Source organism: Equus caballus, chromosome 25, assembly GCF_041296265.1.
Source record: "Equus caballus isolate H_3958 breed thoroughbred chromosome 25, TB-T2T, whole genome shotgun sequence".
In the NCBI taxonomy this organism is placed as follows: domain Eukaryota; kingdom Metazoa; phylum Chordata; class Mammalia; order Perissodactyla; family Equidae; genus Equus; species Equus caballus.
The window spans coordinates 37489702-37504620 of record NC_091708.1 but is presented as its reverse complement, the minus strand read 5'-3'; the positions used below and the strand labels follow the sequence as shown (position 1 = coordinate 37504620).

The 14919-nt window shown below is 42.7% G+C and overlaps 1 protein-coding gene across 32 annotated transcripts in view; it reads left to right on the top strand.

Moving 5' to 3' along the window:
• Positions 1–14919, top strand: part of MAPKAP1 (MAPK associated protein 1) — a 225525-nt gene that overhangs the window by 162163 nt on the left and 48443 nt on the right. For 21 of the 32 annotated variants that reach the window (XR_011432654.1, XR_011432661.1, XR_011432655.1 and 18 more), the window contains one exon: positions 7785–7892. The exons of the other annotated variants lie outside the window; for them this stretch is intronic. Coding sequence is in view for 18 of the 21 variants with exons in the window: in XM_023628876.2 (XP_023484644.1) it covers positions 7785–7892 (108 nt within the window). In the remaining 3 variants the exon portion in view is untranslated. The remainder of the gene's footprint in view (positions 1–7784; positions 7893–14919) is intronic. 32 annotated transcript variants of the gene reach the window in all.

The following is a 14919-nucleotide window of genomic DNA, read 5'->3' as shown; positions in this document are numbered from 1 at the left end:
CTCAGTTTCAGCCAAGCCTTTGATAGAGGAAAGAATGCTCTCTCTCCACCCCACAGTAGTGGCTTTCCCTTCACAGTTTTGGGGTTTGCTACCGTTATGGTGTTTTTTAAACACTTAACCCCACTCCTCCTTGTCCTCCGGCCAACCCCCTGTCTGGGGTTTGTTTATTGCACAGACTGGCCCCTTGACCAGTCTGTTCTTCATCGCTATTGAAATTTAATGGGGGCAAAATTGCATTCCCAAACATTTGAACCTGAAGTGGCCAGGGCCGAACTTAGTTGATCTCTGGTGATCGGTTCAATTTAGTTACGATTTTTTGCCATTAGGCTGGGACTGAATGATGGTGATTTGGTTGAGGCCAAATGTCTGAAGAAAATTGGCTCTCTGATAAGAGTGCTGTTATCAGAGGGGGCTACCTTCTCATTTACATTTAGATGAGTATTGATTATTTATTTACTCAGAGAAGTGAGATTCGTTTCCAATCTTATCTTTCTCGTCTCTGCTTGTCAGCAGAAAGAGAGATAGAGCTCCTGACATCAGGCCAAGATAACAGCACTTTGTAGTAAAGATAAAAGTTGGAATGGACCTTTTTCTAGTCTTGACTGAAAGGATAAGTTTTAAAAATTAGAACTGATGGGTCATGCTTTCAAAACCTTTCCTGAAGGTTTTGCAGTTTAACTAGGCAGGAGAATTGGTTTATTGGAAGAGCCTTGGTCTTTCTTCTTTTGTAATAGGAATTGTATTTAATTTGATTATATTCAGCTGTTTCACTGAGAGCAAATTGTGTGTTGGCTCAGAATAGGCTAAAATGTGACCTTATTGTCATGTCAGCTTGTTCCTTTTTTATTATTTAAATTCCAAATTATCCAATCTGAGCCTCAGAGGGGGTATAAGCTACAGTGGTTATCACTGGAATATAATTCAGTGCTTATATTAAGATCAAGCAGAAAATGATTATAGTCGCCCCTAGAGAAAGAATTATAAGCAATGGAGCTGACATTAAATGCAGACATTTTAGAATAGCTGATGTTGGGTCGGAGCTTGATGTTGGGTCTGAGCTCTGATACTGACAGCGTCAGCTTGTCAGTGATGGCTTTGGCTCAGTGAGGAACTCGAGATTCAACTGGCCCCTGCCATAGAGCAGACCAGGCTTGGCACGGTTTGCCTGGAATGGGTCTCCCTGCCACCCGTCTCCTCCAACCCATTATCGACAGTGCCACCAGAAGAATCTTCCAAAATATAAAGCCGATTATAGCACTCCCCTGCTCTGTTAGCATCTGTTGCTGACAAGAGAGAATCCAAACCCTGACCAACAGTCAGGGCCAAGCAGCCCTGCCCCAGCTTACCCTCGAACCCCACAGACCCTAGGCCATTTCCGTGCTGAATTTTCCTTGGTCCACATGGGCTCTTCAGTACCTTGTTGCCTTTGCACGTACTGTTCCCTCTATAGGAATGTGCTACTCCCCCATGTTCGCCTGGCTCCAAGTCTTCCTTCAAGACTCGTTCAGATGTTTCCCCCTCAGGGAAGGGGTGGGAGAAGTTCATTGTCCCCTGCTCTCTGCTCCCACAGCACCTTGTCCTTCCCTGGGGAAGAACGCTCATTGGGCTTTTTGATAATTTGTCTGCTCATGAGTGTCCTGCCACCTCCCCCAGCCTGCTTGAGGGCAGGAATCATTGATTATTCATATCTGTGTCTGGGACATTATCGATGCTCAAAAAATATTGTTAAATGGATGTATGGATGGCATTGTAACGTCACATACCCTTTGATATCTGTGCTGTCATGGTCCTGTGGGCTCTGACATTGTCTCGTCGTTTTTACACTGTATTTGTAGGACTTGAGAGACTAGGGAACTCGAGGAATCCTGGATGTTGAACAAGTCTCTAATCTTAAATGCTGCCTGTAGCTTAAAAGCAAGCCTGTTTCAATAGATAGGTACCCTCTCCCACCCTACGTGTCTACCTTGGGCACACGTGAGAAAGGATGTGGACATCTACCTTGAGGCCAGCATTCCCTGCCACCGGGTATCTTCCCTTAAGGGGGCTGTTAGCCTCTTGTGACTCTCAGGCTGGGGATCTGCCTGAACCTCGTTGCAGCGGTTTCTGGTTCCAGCCTGTGCTGGCGATAATAGCAGCGGTCATTGAGCCCTTTGCTAAGGGAGTCAAGGACTGTCTCATTTAATCCTCACAGCAGCCTTCTGAAGGAAGTTCTCTTATCCTCATTTTACCGATGAGAAAATACAGAGGTTAAGTAACTTCCCCAGAATGCAGAGCTGGCAGTGTTACTCCCTGAGAGGGTACAAACACCAGGAGTTTCTGCTCAAAACTCAGCCTTTCCTCTGATTTGCTCACACTTAATCTTTTTCTGGCTGCAGGAAGCTCTTTCAGATTAAAGCAGCTCCCTAAGCTGACGAATGGAAAAGAGTTGACACGAAGGCCTGTTCATGAACATGTTCAGCCTTTGACTCTGTCATTTTCCTCAGATAGGTCGTCCTCAAACTTGTTCTGATGCTCAGCAATAGTAATGATAGGTTAATTCTTTTATATCCCACTTCAATCCAAAAAGCAGTTGGAATACATACATTATTATAATAGGATAAAAAAATACATGAATTGAAAAACTACGTGAAAAGAAAAGGAAAATAAAGGTCTAGAGGATTAACTGACACAGAAATGTGTGTCCAGTCATCACGTCGGGTCACATATTTAGTGCTGAGCTTCCTAATGGGCAAAGGAGAAAGAGACACAGCATCAGTTAGTTACAAGAGTTATGTTAATCTGTCTAAAGACACAAAAAAGCAAGCAGGTTGCTCCGAGGAAGTGCAGATTTTCTCTATATGGAGGTCTGCAGGAAGTTTCTCCCTTGGGGTTTAGATAAGACGCTGAGTGATTGAGGCAATGGTATGGCTTCTCTCTCTTCAGGCTTCTGCCCTTGCTTCCCACTGGATTTCAGCTCTCAGCTGTTAAGGAATTGTTAAATCCTTTTACATTTCAGTCAAGGATTAAAGGGATCGAGGAAGCTGGACTGAGCTTGTATGTATCCACCACCCAAAAGAGACTACAGATTTTGTTTGAAACTTACGTGCTGAGATGTTTGCCTCAGGTTTACAAAATCCTTTAAAAGTCCTGCCTGGGTATTATAACTTAGAACCCTACCAAAGTGCCCAGAACAGTATTTTGTTCCTAGACCTTTCGGTGACATGGTATTACTACAATAAATACATCATTGGAATGCCCAAGCAGGTTTTCTTGTCGTGGCAGAGTAACTGCTTCCCAGAATATTCCTTTTGTGTTCCCCTCTGCTGTAAAGTAGAGGGCATGTGGCTTCATGCGCAGCTGTGACATTTTAAAACCTCTTTCCAAAGGGTGGATGTTGCCTTGAGAACTATGTCCTGTTCAGTGTAAAAGAGCCTGTAATATTTTATATAATCATTTCTTTGGTAAAAGTATATTAATAGAAAATGACCTCACAGCTTGTCTTTTTTAAAATGGCCTTTGGCTGCTATTTTTTCTTACTCCCCATGTCAGCTGCCTAAAAATTAAACAAGCATTTGATAGAAACTATAGTTTGATATATAGTAGGTCTGGGTTGTCATAATCTTGATTATCATCAACAGACATTTATTAAGAACTTGTTATGAGTGAGGCTCTGTGGTTCATATGTAGTAGAGAGAGTGTAGGCCTAGGCAGCCCTGGCTATGAATCCTAGTTCCACTGCTTCCCGTGGGACACTGAGCAAGTTATTAGCCTCTGTGAGTCACAGTTTCCTCTTCTGTGAAGTGGAATTCATACTCTTTACATCCTAGGGTGGTGAAGAGTAAATGAGATGATCTCTACAAAAAGCCTCGCACAGTACTTGGCACATGGTAGGCCCTGTTTTGTTCTGTTATGATCTCTTATTACAGTCCAGTGATGTGGCAGAGGAGGATGATAGCTGACACTTAATGCTATTCATGTATCAGCCACTGTTCTCACTGCCTTACAACTGCTAACTTACTGGATTCTTAGACAGGCCTATAAAGTAGGTGCTGTTATGATCCCCATTTCATAGATGAAGAAACTGAGAGAGGTTAAGTTGGCCCGAAGTCATACAACTAAGATACTCAGCCAGGACTTGACCAAGGCATTCTGGCCCCAAATCCATGCCCTCTATCACCAGACTATACTGCTTCTCATATATAGCCTGCCTCTCATTACACAGTATGACCTAAAGTTATCAGTCTGACTTTTTCAGAGGAAGACATGTCAAACAGTCTTTCTCTGTGAGATATCTTATCACACGAGAACTGAGATTTGTAAGAGGCAGTTTTCCATTTGGATTTAGATCTCCAGTCTCATCTACAGCTTAACCACCCTACCTTCCCCGAGGAAGCCCTTTGCTAAGTTCAGAAGTGGGTTTCCAAGTTGTTCTTTAGCTTTTATGGAAGAGTAGGGAGTACCCAGGGCAGAAGATGATGCTCAGAATTTCAGTTACTGACAAAACTGGGCATACATAGAAATATTCTTAAGGAAAGATGGGGAGAGAGTCTTTCTGCATGGATGAAAAGATAAGGTGATCCTGTCTTCGTAAAGACCCAGGACACAGCCATAGCATAGGATATTTAGTATGTGTAGATTTCATTAAAATAAATTATTTCAGATCGTTTTCGTTTTGAATTTATAGAACCTGTAAGTTAAGTAATTCAGAACCCAAATGAATCCACAAATCTACAAAAATCTATACTTATGGTATAAACTATGGCCCCTTTATAATTGGCCAGTAATTTATAGTTTGCAAGAGGAAGAAAGGTTTAAAACACACAGACTTTTGAGCTGAAGACCCTTGGGTTTCATTTCCCCCTTCCTACTTCCTATTTTTGTGATTTTGGGCAAGTTGCTTCGCCCTGCCAACCTTCAGGGTCCCAGTCTGTCAAATGGGAATAATAATATCTGCCTCTCAGAGTTGCTGTGAGGATTCAGTAAGGTAATGTACGTAGTGTGCTTGGCATTTAATGGTCGTGTGGTAAATGAGAGTCATCTGCATACTAGGCTTCAAAGAGAAAGTCCTAAAGCTGCTTTGATGAAAGAAACTATTTTCAAAGAAGTAATCTGCAAGACCCAAGACCCAAGAAAGTAAATGTTGAATGATGGCAGTTGTGTCTTTGAGAGTGGTGCAGGGACTTCTGTTAGGGAGAAGGGACCCTTCTTAGTACTCCCTGCCTCCCCTGGTTTCCCAGTCAGCTACAGAGACCAAAGGGGAAAACGTGCAAAGGAGTCCAGCCTGAAATACACCCTGATGCGGCCAGGCCCTGGCTGCTAGTGATCAGGGAGGGGTGGCTTCCTCAGAATCCCGCTGTCGGGTAGGAGACAGCTTGAGAAGCCCAAAACCCCGTACGCTGCACTCAGAGTCAGAGTAAAAGCACGCCAGGGTGCAGGGTTACTGAAGATGAAAATATTGATCTACATAAGCAGATAATGTCTGGTTTTTAAATTATTGCATATGAAAGACCCATTGGAGATGCCATAGTGTGTGGTAATTACAGTAGCATCAGAAAAATGGCATAGTAAGAAATTGGAGGACTTTTAAGTATATATGATGTTCTTTAAATTATAGAAGTAGGCTTTATTTATTATAGGAAATTGGAAAAATAAAGAAAAACACTAAGGAAAAATAAAAACACTCATTATCCCACTATCCAGTACAACCATTATTCACATTTTAGAAATAACCTTCCAGTCTTTTTTCCCCTATGACTTTACATATATTTTTCCTAATTATAATCACCTTGCACATGTTGTTATAATTTTGTGTTTTCATAAAATAGCATAAACATGTTTTATGAAATTAAATATTTTTGCAACATCACTTTTAGTATCCTCATGATATTTCACAATATTTTGTTTAACCAGTCCCCCCGTTGTTAGATCTAGATTGTTCCTAAATTTTGGCTAGCATAAAAAAATGAATTATGATAGCTAAACTGTGTACCCAGATTCCACTGTAAATTCGTAGAAGTGGATGTCAGTGCCTGTGCACTGTGTTGCTGAGAGATGCTGGGGGTGGGGCCGTGGGAGATTGTTGAACAGGCTGGTGTGTTAGAAAGCAGCTCTCCAGGTTCAGGGGTGACTCCTTTCTCTCGAATGGGCTGAAGAGGTGTGTGTTAGTAGGGAGGGAGGAAAGCAGAGGGTGCATGGGAATCACTCACCAGCTAAGTTTTCTTAAGGTTTGGCTGAGCTTGATTTTTCTGTGGTTACTTCCACCCGTGAATGTGAAAGCATCCAGTGACCAGCAGCAGATGCCTGGTAATTGACAAATGTTGGCACTGACAGGTGACAAGTAGTGGAGACTAAGAATTACCTATGTTTCCATACCTTTATTTGCTTAATATTTTTTAAATTAAAATTGAACTAAGTATAACGGTGAAATACAATACCTTCTTGACCTGAACACAATGTATTTGAGTTTTTATAAGAATTATGTAGACCTCTGAGCATGTATTTGCTTAAAGAGTTGTGTGTTTTGAGCGTTGTTTACTTAGTGAAGGTTTAAAAGCTGTAAGTAATGTTGAAAGGACTGAATGCATGTAAGAACTTTGAATACTGGCAGAAATACCAATGAAATACCAATTAGAGAAAAGATCAAACATACCGTGAAACTCTTCAATGCTACAGGTGAACATGGAACATGGTGGGGGAGAATGACTTGAGATGACTGAAATACCTCAGACTGAGAAAGCGAAGGCTATGAATAATCAACAATTGACAACAGCTGAGGAACGTATCTAACAATACCTGTTCCACCTGGGCACCCTGAAAGGCCTCTGACGCTTTCCTTAGATCTCTTACACATCTCCTCTGTCGGACCAAACACGCCTTTCATAGTCAAAATAATAAGACGGTTTCTTGCAGCTCTTAATCTTTTCAATAACCGTTAACAACAGGAGCAGTCTTTTGAATCTGGTCATTGGACCCATTAGATGTTATCTGAGAACAGGATTGTCATTTGGCTTGACAAAGAAATACATGAATAAATGTGTAAAATGCCCCAGTGTTTTATTAAGATCTTCCAGAACCCCCGTGTGATGCAGGGTAGCTAATATTTCTGATTTTTGGTATTATTGAACCAGTGTCTCCTGTGTTTTCATAAATCTTTCAAAAAAAACATGAATCAGCAGCCACTGTCCTTCTATCACTCTAACCCAGAAACCTGAGATTTATTGTTTTAACGCCATTTGCTTTTTAAAAAATGTTTTTAGCTTTTTGGGCTGTCATCATATTTGAGTTCTAAACACACCTTATTCCCACTTATAACTGATTATTCATTACTATATAGTGATTATTAATAAGAAGTACTTTTGTAGGAGTGCCTCCTAGGAGACAGGTACATTCCAAAATAAGTATTTTTCCTATATCATCTCTAATCTTCACAATAATCCTTCAAGGTATAAGTATTCCCGCGTTACGTATTAGGAAACAAGTTCAGAGAAGGTAGGTCACCTGCTCACGTCTGAGAAACCATGTAGCCAGGTTGTGACTCCAGGTCAGTCTGACTCAAAAGCCATCTACCTCTCACCTTGTTTTGGGAAGAACTGAGTGAAAATTGACCTGATAATAGAAAAGACAAGTGTGTGAAACCTTGTGGAAGAAAACCCCAAACTCTTCCATCTTGGATAGCTAAACCCTCAAGACAGAGTCCAGCATTTTCCTAATGCTTTCTCAGCTTTTCGCCAGTATGTGGTGTTTGTTCCGTGTTAAATTCACTATTTCAGACTTGCTCCCCTCCTCCCGCCCCTCTGATCTTCCAGGCCCTCAGTACCGCCTGGAGAAGCAGAGCGAGCCCAATGTCGCCGTGGACCTGGAGAGCACTTTGGAGAGCCAGAGCGCCTGGGAGTTCTGCCTGGTCCGCGAGAACAGTACGTTGGCCGCCTCGCTCCGTGCCTGCTTTGTCCATTGCAAACATGCTTAGAGTCCTGTGTTTGGGAACACTCACTGGTCTGGCTTCCCTAGGCAGATTCGAAGTGACTTTGTTTTCCAAGGCAGCCTTCGTGCCAAAAGTGTATCCCAAAGTGAAATGATTGATTTCATGCTTTTTGGTCAAGAGTCTGCATCCTGTTTAGCACTCAGTGATTCATATTTTTGTGTTAAACGGTATCTTCCTAAGTTAGGAGCAGCCCTGGAAACAGCTTAGAAATATGAGGCCTTTTCTGAGACAAAGGCTATCTTGGAATAAAGCAGATGACCCTGTCAGTGTCACTATTCAGACATCAAGTTTTAGAAAATTCTGGCCATTTGCATGCTCTGAGCAGGAGGCGATGGAGTGGTTCCTAGGGCTATATTGAAAGCCTCCTTAAAACTGCAGTTAATTTCTTGCATTCTCTGCCTAGAGTTTCCAAGTTGTGAATTTTTGCCATTCCCCTCCTCTATACTCGAGTTGACTTAAGGGGCAAGTGGCATGTGAAGGCTGCGCTTCTGACAGCTGATTCTGTGGGCATTCCTGCTTCAGGGCTTTCACACAGGCTGTTTCTTCTGCATGGAACACTCTTTCCCCCACTCTAGTTAACTCTTTCATCCTTCTTAGTTTAAATGTCATGTCTAAAAAGAGGCCACCTGTGCTCTCCCTGGCCCCCATTGCCTAAACTGATCCATCCTTCCCTGGGGTCACCCGTTATATTCCATCATAGAGCATACTACTTTTTCTTCATCGTGTATGTTTCTGTTTATAATAATTTCTTTTTCTCAATGATTGTTTGATGTCTATCTCCTGTACTAGATTGTCACATCTGTGGGGGTGTCCCTGACCCATACCAGGTTGCCCTTTGTTAATTCAGCAGATATTCACTCATCACCCACTATAGGTCATGTCCTGCAGGTAGGAACTCTGTAGTGGGTTCTGTTTCAAAATATTGACTTATTATACAAATAAGATAAAATGTTATTTATTAGGGTCTTGGTAAATATTTTGGATATGTAACACGCATGTTAAAAAATGTTCAGGTAACAAAGCGTTTAGACTGAAAACTTAGCCTCTCCTCTCCCATAATTCCCAGAGACAACAGCTGTTCTCTGTTTCCTCGGCATCTTTCCAGGTATCATCTGTTCGTATGCACGCATTTTCAGTATAGTATGTGAATATACCCACACATATACGTATATATACACTCATATATATACACACGCATTTGTATTCCCCCCTTTTTAAAAACGAATGATAGCAGACTATCATCAGTGTTCTACATTTTTCTTTTATAATTTTAACACTATATCATAGAGAGTATTCCACATTAATCCACATATTATTCCACATATAAATTCACCTTTTTCTTTTTTACTGCTGCATAGAATTCCACAGTATACTGTGATTTCAAATTAGGTTTTGGGTTTTTTCCAGAAAGATAAGGTCCGACTGTCTTACATTAGGAAAGAGAAGCTGTGAGGTTTGGTGGATAAAGCTTTGAAATCTGGACTTTTGCTCTCATTCCACTTCTAGGCACGAGCAGAATCTTAGTTAAGTTGTGTGACATCGATGAGCCTCAGCATCCCCATCTTAAAAGATTTGCAAGATGCTTCCAGTGCTTGCCCTCAGAGTCAGAATCACTGAGTTAGTGAAAGAAGCCTTTACCAGCATTTACAAATGGCGCAAGGCAGTCAATGGTTTGGAATCAAGGGACTGTTATAACTAGTCTTTTGTAAAATGGAAGTAAATTATAAAAATAACTCTTTTTATAAAAAAGGCTTTAAAAAATTCTTAAATAGAAATTCCAATCAAGAACTGAATTTGTTCATCGGTAGCTACCTATTAAGTTGGACTGAGACAAAGAAAAATCTTTCAAAAATAGAGTTTTTTCCCTTCTGTTAGTGTGTTTGATCAGAGCAGGCTTGCTATCCTTAAAGCCATTTTGGAAGTGAAGTAGACTGTGAGCATTTCTTATGCAGTGTAAGACAGGACGCTGCCAAGCCAGACAGCCTCAGTTCACATTCTGGCCCTGCCACTTAGTGGCTGTGTGACCTTGGACAATTTACTTAACCTCTCTTGGGTAGTTTATCTGTGCTTATAAGGTTGATAGGTGGATTCAATGAGTTTTAATAATCATAAAGCTCTTATAGCAGTGCTTGGCACATAATAAACACTGAAATAAGTGTTAACTGTAATTAATAAATAATGAAAAAGCAGCATTCTAGGGCTGATCGATCAGATGGGGCACGGGTGTGAGGTCTGGAATCATCTCACTGTCAGGGCCCTCAAGGAGGTGTGTAATGGGAGAGGGGGTGATGCAGAAAGGAGAGGGAAAAGAGAGCAGAGGCAGAGCAAGTCTGTAAGTCTGTGTCATAGGACCAGAGAACTTAGAAGCAGGGTTCTTTCCAGCAAATGTGCTTTGGTGTCCCAGAAGGGATATGTAGCTTATAAGTAAAACCATTTGACTGAGAATACTGCCATAGGGTGGATATAAGCCTGTCCGTTTGCTTCCAAGGAGGGACAGGGTATAACTTTTTATATCAATCACATTAAAAGATGTTTTTTAAATTATTTATTCAGGCTTTCTATTGTAAGGCATGTGCCAGACATTTTGCAACTGCTCTCTCGTAATTTTCACAACCACTCTGCAAGATATTATTCTAATTGTGGAGAGAGGTTGTGATTTACCCAAAGTTAGTTGGCCAGTAAATGATAGGAACAGAGTTCTAGGTTGGCTGGTTCCAAAGCCTGCCCTGAGATAGTTGTTAAACCAACCTAAATTTTCACTTTTAAGAATGATGATGACAATTGTCTTTATGCGCTATGAGAGAGAAGCTTTTAAATGAAGCTGATACGACAAGAGTTTCTGCCTAGGGACTGAGAGCTAACATTTGTGCTTGGATCTTGGCCTAAATAAGAAAATGGCAAGCCAAAGTCCTTGAGCTTTCCAGTTTGGATTCTTGTCTGACAATCTACTCCAGCCTTCAGCCAACTGTCTGCTAGAAGCTGGAATCAGACCAGAAAGAAGCACGAGTACATTATGGAGAGGATGTAACGTTAGAAGACTTCCATTCTTGTCCAAGAATCTATATAAATCCTCCCAAACTGAGCCTCAATTGCCTTTTCTGCCAGATGTTGCCAGTGACCTTTTCTCTTACCCACTGATCATATGTGAGTAGCTCATCCAGGTCCTTTGAAGAAAGATGTGGTATGAACCAACTTATTCTTTCCACAGCTTGAAGAGGGAAACTCAGGAATTTCCCATTGTCAGGGCTAAAATAGGCCCAAAATTAAACTGATTTTATGGAGTACCAGTGAAGTGTCAGACACTGTGTCTTTCCTTTTTTGTCACTCACTAGTCTGTCCTTACAGTAGTTCAGCATGGTGCTTAAAGCACAGTCTTTAGAATCAGGCAGATGTTGAGCGAGGCTTGCTGTCTCTGATGTTGGACAGGTCATGTCACCTCTGTGAGCAAAGTTTCCTGTGTAAATGGAGGTGGTTGAATCTATTTGACAAGATTTTTTGGAGGATTGAATTAGATACAAGTGCTGTCATTATAACAACCTTTTAGGCCAGTGTGGTCATCCTCTTCATTTTATAGAAGGAGAAACTGAGGCCCGGAGGGGTATTTTGCTCATGGTCACGTGTATAATAATCAGGGGGCCTGGAAAACTGTGTCTTCTGTCTGTTAAGTTTAGTGAAAGAGCTGAGTCTAATTATTTTATTTCCTTATTGGAAGTTGCTCTACGTAGAGGCTTCAGTTCTTTAAACATCGATTCAACCTCCTTTGATCTCCTTTATGTCTCAAGGAGACCTTCATTTATTTCAGTACCTTACTGAAATTCTGAATTTCCTTAATTTAAGGCTATACTGAAGAAGGTGAGCAGTCACCCAGATAGGTGGACTGTGACAGGGGACAGTATCTTTGGGTCTCAGTCTTTGGGAGCCCTCTTTCACCTCCTTTAGTTTCACGTGAAGACCCCAGAGAGGTGGCAACTCCTCCTAGAAGCCTCCCCAGACTACCTGGCTGCTGCTCCCTGGGCTCACGTGGAGCCCCTCTCCTTACGCCTCTCTGATCACTGATTCCACTGGGTGGATTTGCCTACTCCCACACTGGACCACGACCACCACACCATGCCCCTGCCCCCAGAGCAGGGACCAACTCTGAGTTCCCTCTGGATCCCGGTGCCTGTGGCCAGGTGTGCTTCATTCCCCTGGATGGAGTGAGCCTCCCAAGTCCCTGGCATCACTAGGCTTCTCACTAGGGCTGCAAGGGGCAAGGACGTGATGGCTGTAAAGAGATTGTGGGCTTTATGTGAGCATCTTCATGTATAGGGCTTTCTTTGTGGTGGTACTTGGGCTTCCCCCTGCACCGCCACCACCAAAACTATTAAATAAGAAAGGAGGGGGGTGCAGAAGCAGCCGGAGGCTGGATGACTTTGCTCTCTCTGCTGTGCTTCCAGCTCCTCGTCACGGTGCTTATTCACAGCAGGCTGATGCCTCCTCTCTCGAGTGTTCTCTGCCAGCCCTGGAGGCTCCCTGGTGGTTCCATTTGGCTTCTGGAGGCTTTGCCTCCTTCAGTTACAAATTAATCTCTCCAATTTTTATCACGTGACTTTAAGCTTCTCCTCTTATACCCCAACAGCAGTCTTGAGATGCAAAAGAAAATGTGATCCTACACATAAACTTTATTTACAAATGGAAATGACTTGTGGTCTTGGTGGTACATATTTTAGGTTAAGTTACTGCTGAAAGCCAGTTACTTTGTCGGGGGAAAGTGTTCACTGTAGGGAATTTTCTATATGGGTGAGAGTTTTTTCAAGTAGATGTTGGATAATAGCTGCATGCTTACTGCATGCTAACAGAATGTAAATGAAACAGAAACGTTATCCCCATGTAAGAATACCTGTGTGCCTCCGCCTCTCGCTGTCTGGTTCATGTGGTCTGGCTGGCAGTGTGTTGCGGGGGGAAAGGCAAGATGTTTGGAGCCGCTCTGTGACCTTGGGCAAGTCCTTCTCTGGAGTGTGATTTCCCCATCTATCTACTGTGATGTCAGTCCCTGCCCTGTAAGGCTGTTATGAGGATTGAATGAAATTGTGGATGTTTAAAAGCACTAACAAAGCACAGTGCGCAGTGCGAGTGCTGGCCATTCCCAGTGTTTGTCAGTGTGACTGACGCACGGAGCGTGTGCCTGTGCCCAGACACCACAGCCGGTCTCCACTTGTGTATGGTGGCCTTTTCCCTCCGTGGTATTCCTGTCTTTCCTCTAGCCTCTCAGACTTCCCACAGGCCTCTGTGCGCAGTGGCCAGCACCAAGGGTAGGTGATACGTAGGGCAAAAAGCGGTGCTGACCTGCATAGAAACAAACTTGTGCCCTGCCCACACCTACTTCTTCATAATGAGTGTCTGAATTGCACTGTGTGGGCTGAGAAAGTCCACATGAATTGCATTTTTCACTCTCCCCCTTTCTTGAAAGTTCCCCCCTTTTCATTTTATCATTAGGTAGTAATTAGTATTCAAGGGAAATTGGTCTTAATATATTAAAATTGGTTAAGTGCATTTAGACCTGTACCACAGCCAATGTCTTATTGGAAAATGTAATTGGGGACTCTGTGTGTGTAATTAATTGAATTACAATTAAGAACTTTCATTAAGCGATACACTGGTACATTAGAGCAGTAAGGAAACATGTTTGACGAGCCACAAACCCTGTATGGGCTCTAAGTGAGGGCACAGGGATTTGCATCCCTCTGGTAGGCTCCTGGCCCCAGAATCCGCCCGCAGCCCCTGACTAATGCTTTGTTAATGCATCAGGTGACATTTCTGCAGCTACTCCCTTGATGGGAGGTGGGGTTCTGCCAGCATGTGTGCCCTCAGTCTCTGACTTGAGTCAGGGAGAGAGACACCTCAGTGTTGATCAGACATTACAGTTCTTAGATATTTTGTCATGTAAATTGTCAAAAATGCCCAGGCTCGTTAAAAGACCCTATTACTTTTCCTGTGTTTTAAACAGCAAAGAGACTTTGGAGGAAGAGGAAGTGATGGGAATTCTGTCATCAACCTCACTTCCCAGCAAACCTGTAATGAACCAAGGGTCCAGACCCTCAGATGGTCATGCTTCATCCTCTGAAGGGTGTTTGGCTCCACTCTGGGCACATATTTGTTCGTTTATCCCCCAGACGTTGATGGCATCCTCCTCTGGGCCGGCCACTGCTGGGGTGGTGGAGAGGAGCCCCCATGTCATGGAGCCATGGTTGTGATAAGTGCTGCAAAGGTTAGAAAAGAGTGTATAGCAGGGGACTGGAGCTGGTGAGAGGAGGAGGAGAAAACTTCCTTGAGGAAGAATAAAAAGGAGTTAGATAATGAGTAAGAGAAGAATGTTGCAGGCCAGTGGACTGCCCATCTAAAGGCCTTGAGAAGGGGTTTGGCATATTTAGGAATGAATGAAGAAAAGGAGAGGAGTGAAATGAGAAGGGAGAGAGTGCTGAAAGATGAGACTGAGGGATAGGCAGGGTCTAGAATGCAGAGTCAGAAGGCTCCCCTTCCATGATCTGCTCTTTTTAGAAATTCTACAAACCTGAAACCATTTCTTTCTGATCACCTTGTAAAACAAGATTACCCTGATTTATTGAGGGTCTGAAATCTCCCCTTGGAACGGCTCTGACTCCAAGAGTTTAATCAATTAGGCCCTGACAGCGAGGATCCCTGCCCTGGTGGTAGCATGGCAGAGTCAGTAAAGGATACATCCTACTGTGTGATCCTGATGGCTTTGAGGAGATTACTGCAGAGGGGCCTGTGTGCGTGTGTATGTGTTATAGTATATCACCTATTGATTACTTTTTAGAGACCAGCAAAAATGACTAGTAGTCGAAGGGAAGTGTTTAATAGAAGAGAAGTTTGGGGCTTATGAGGCTTTGGGGACTTAAAAGGCCTTTGGAAAAAAAATGTGATGGATGTAGAAAGCTAAGGGAGAGTTTTTCTCCATG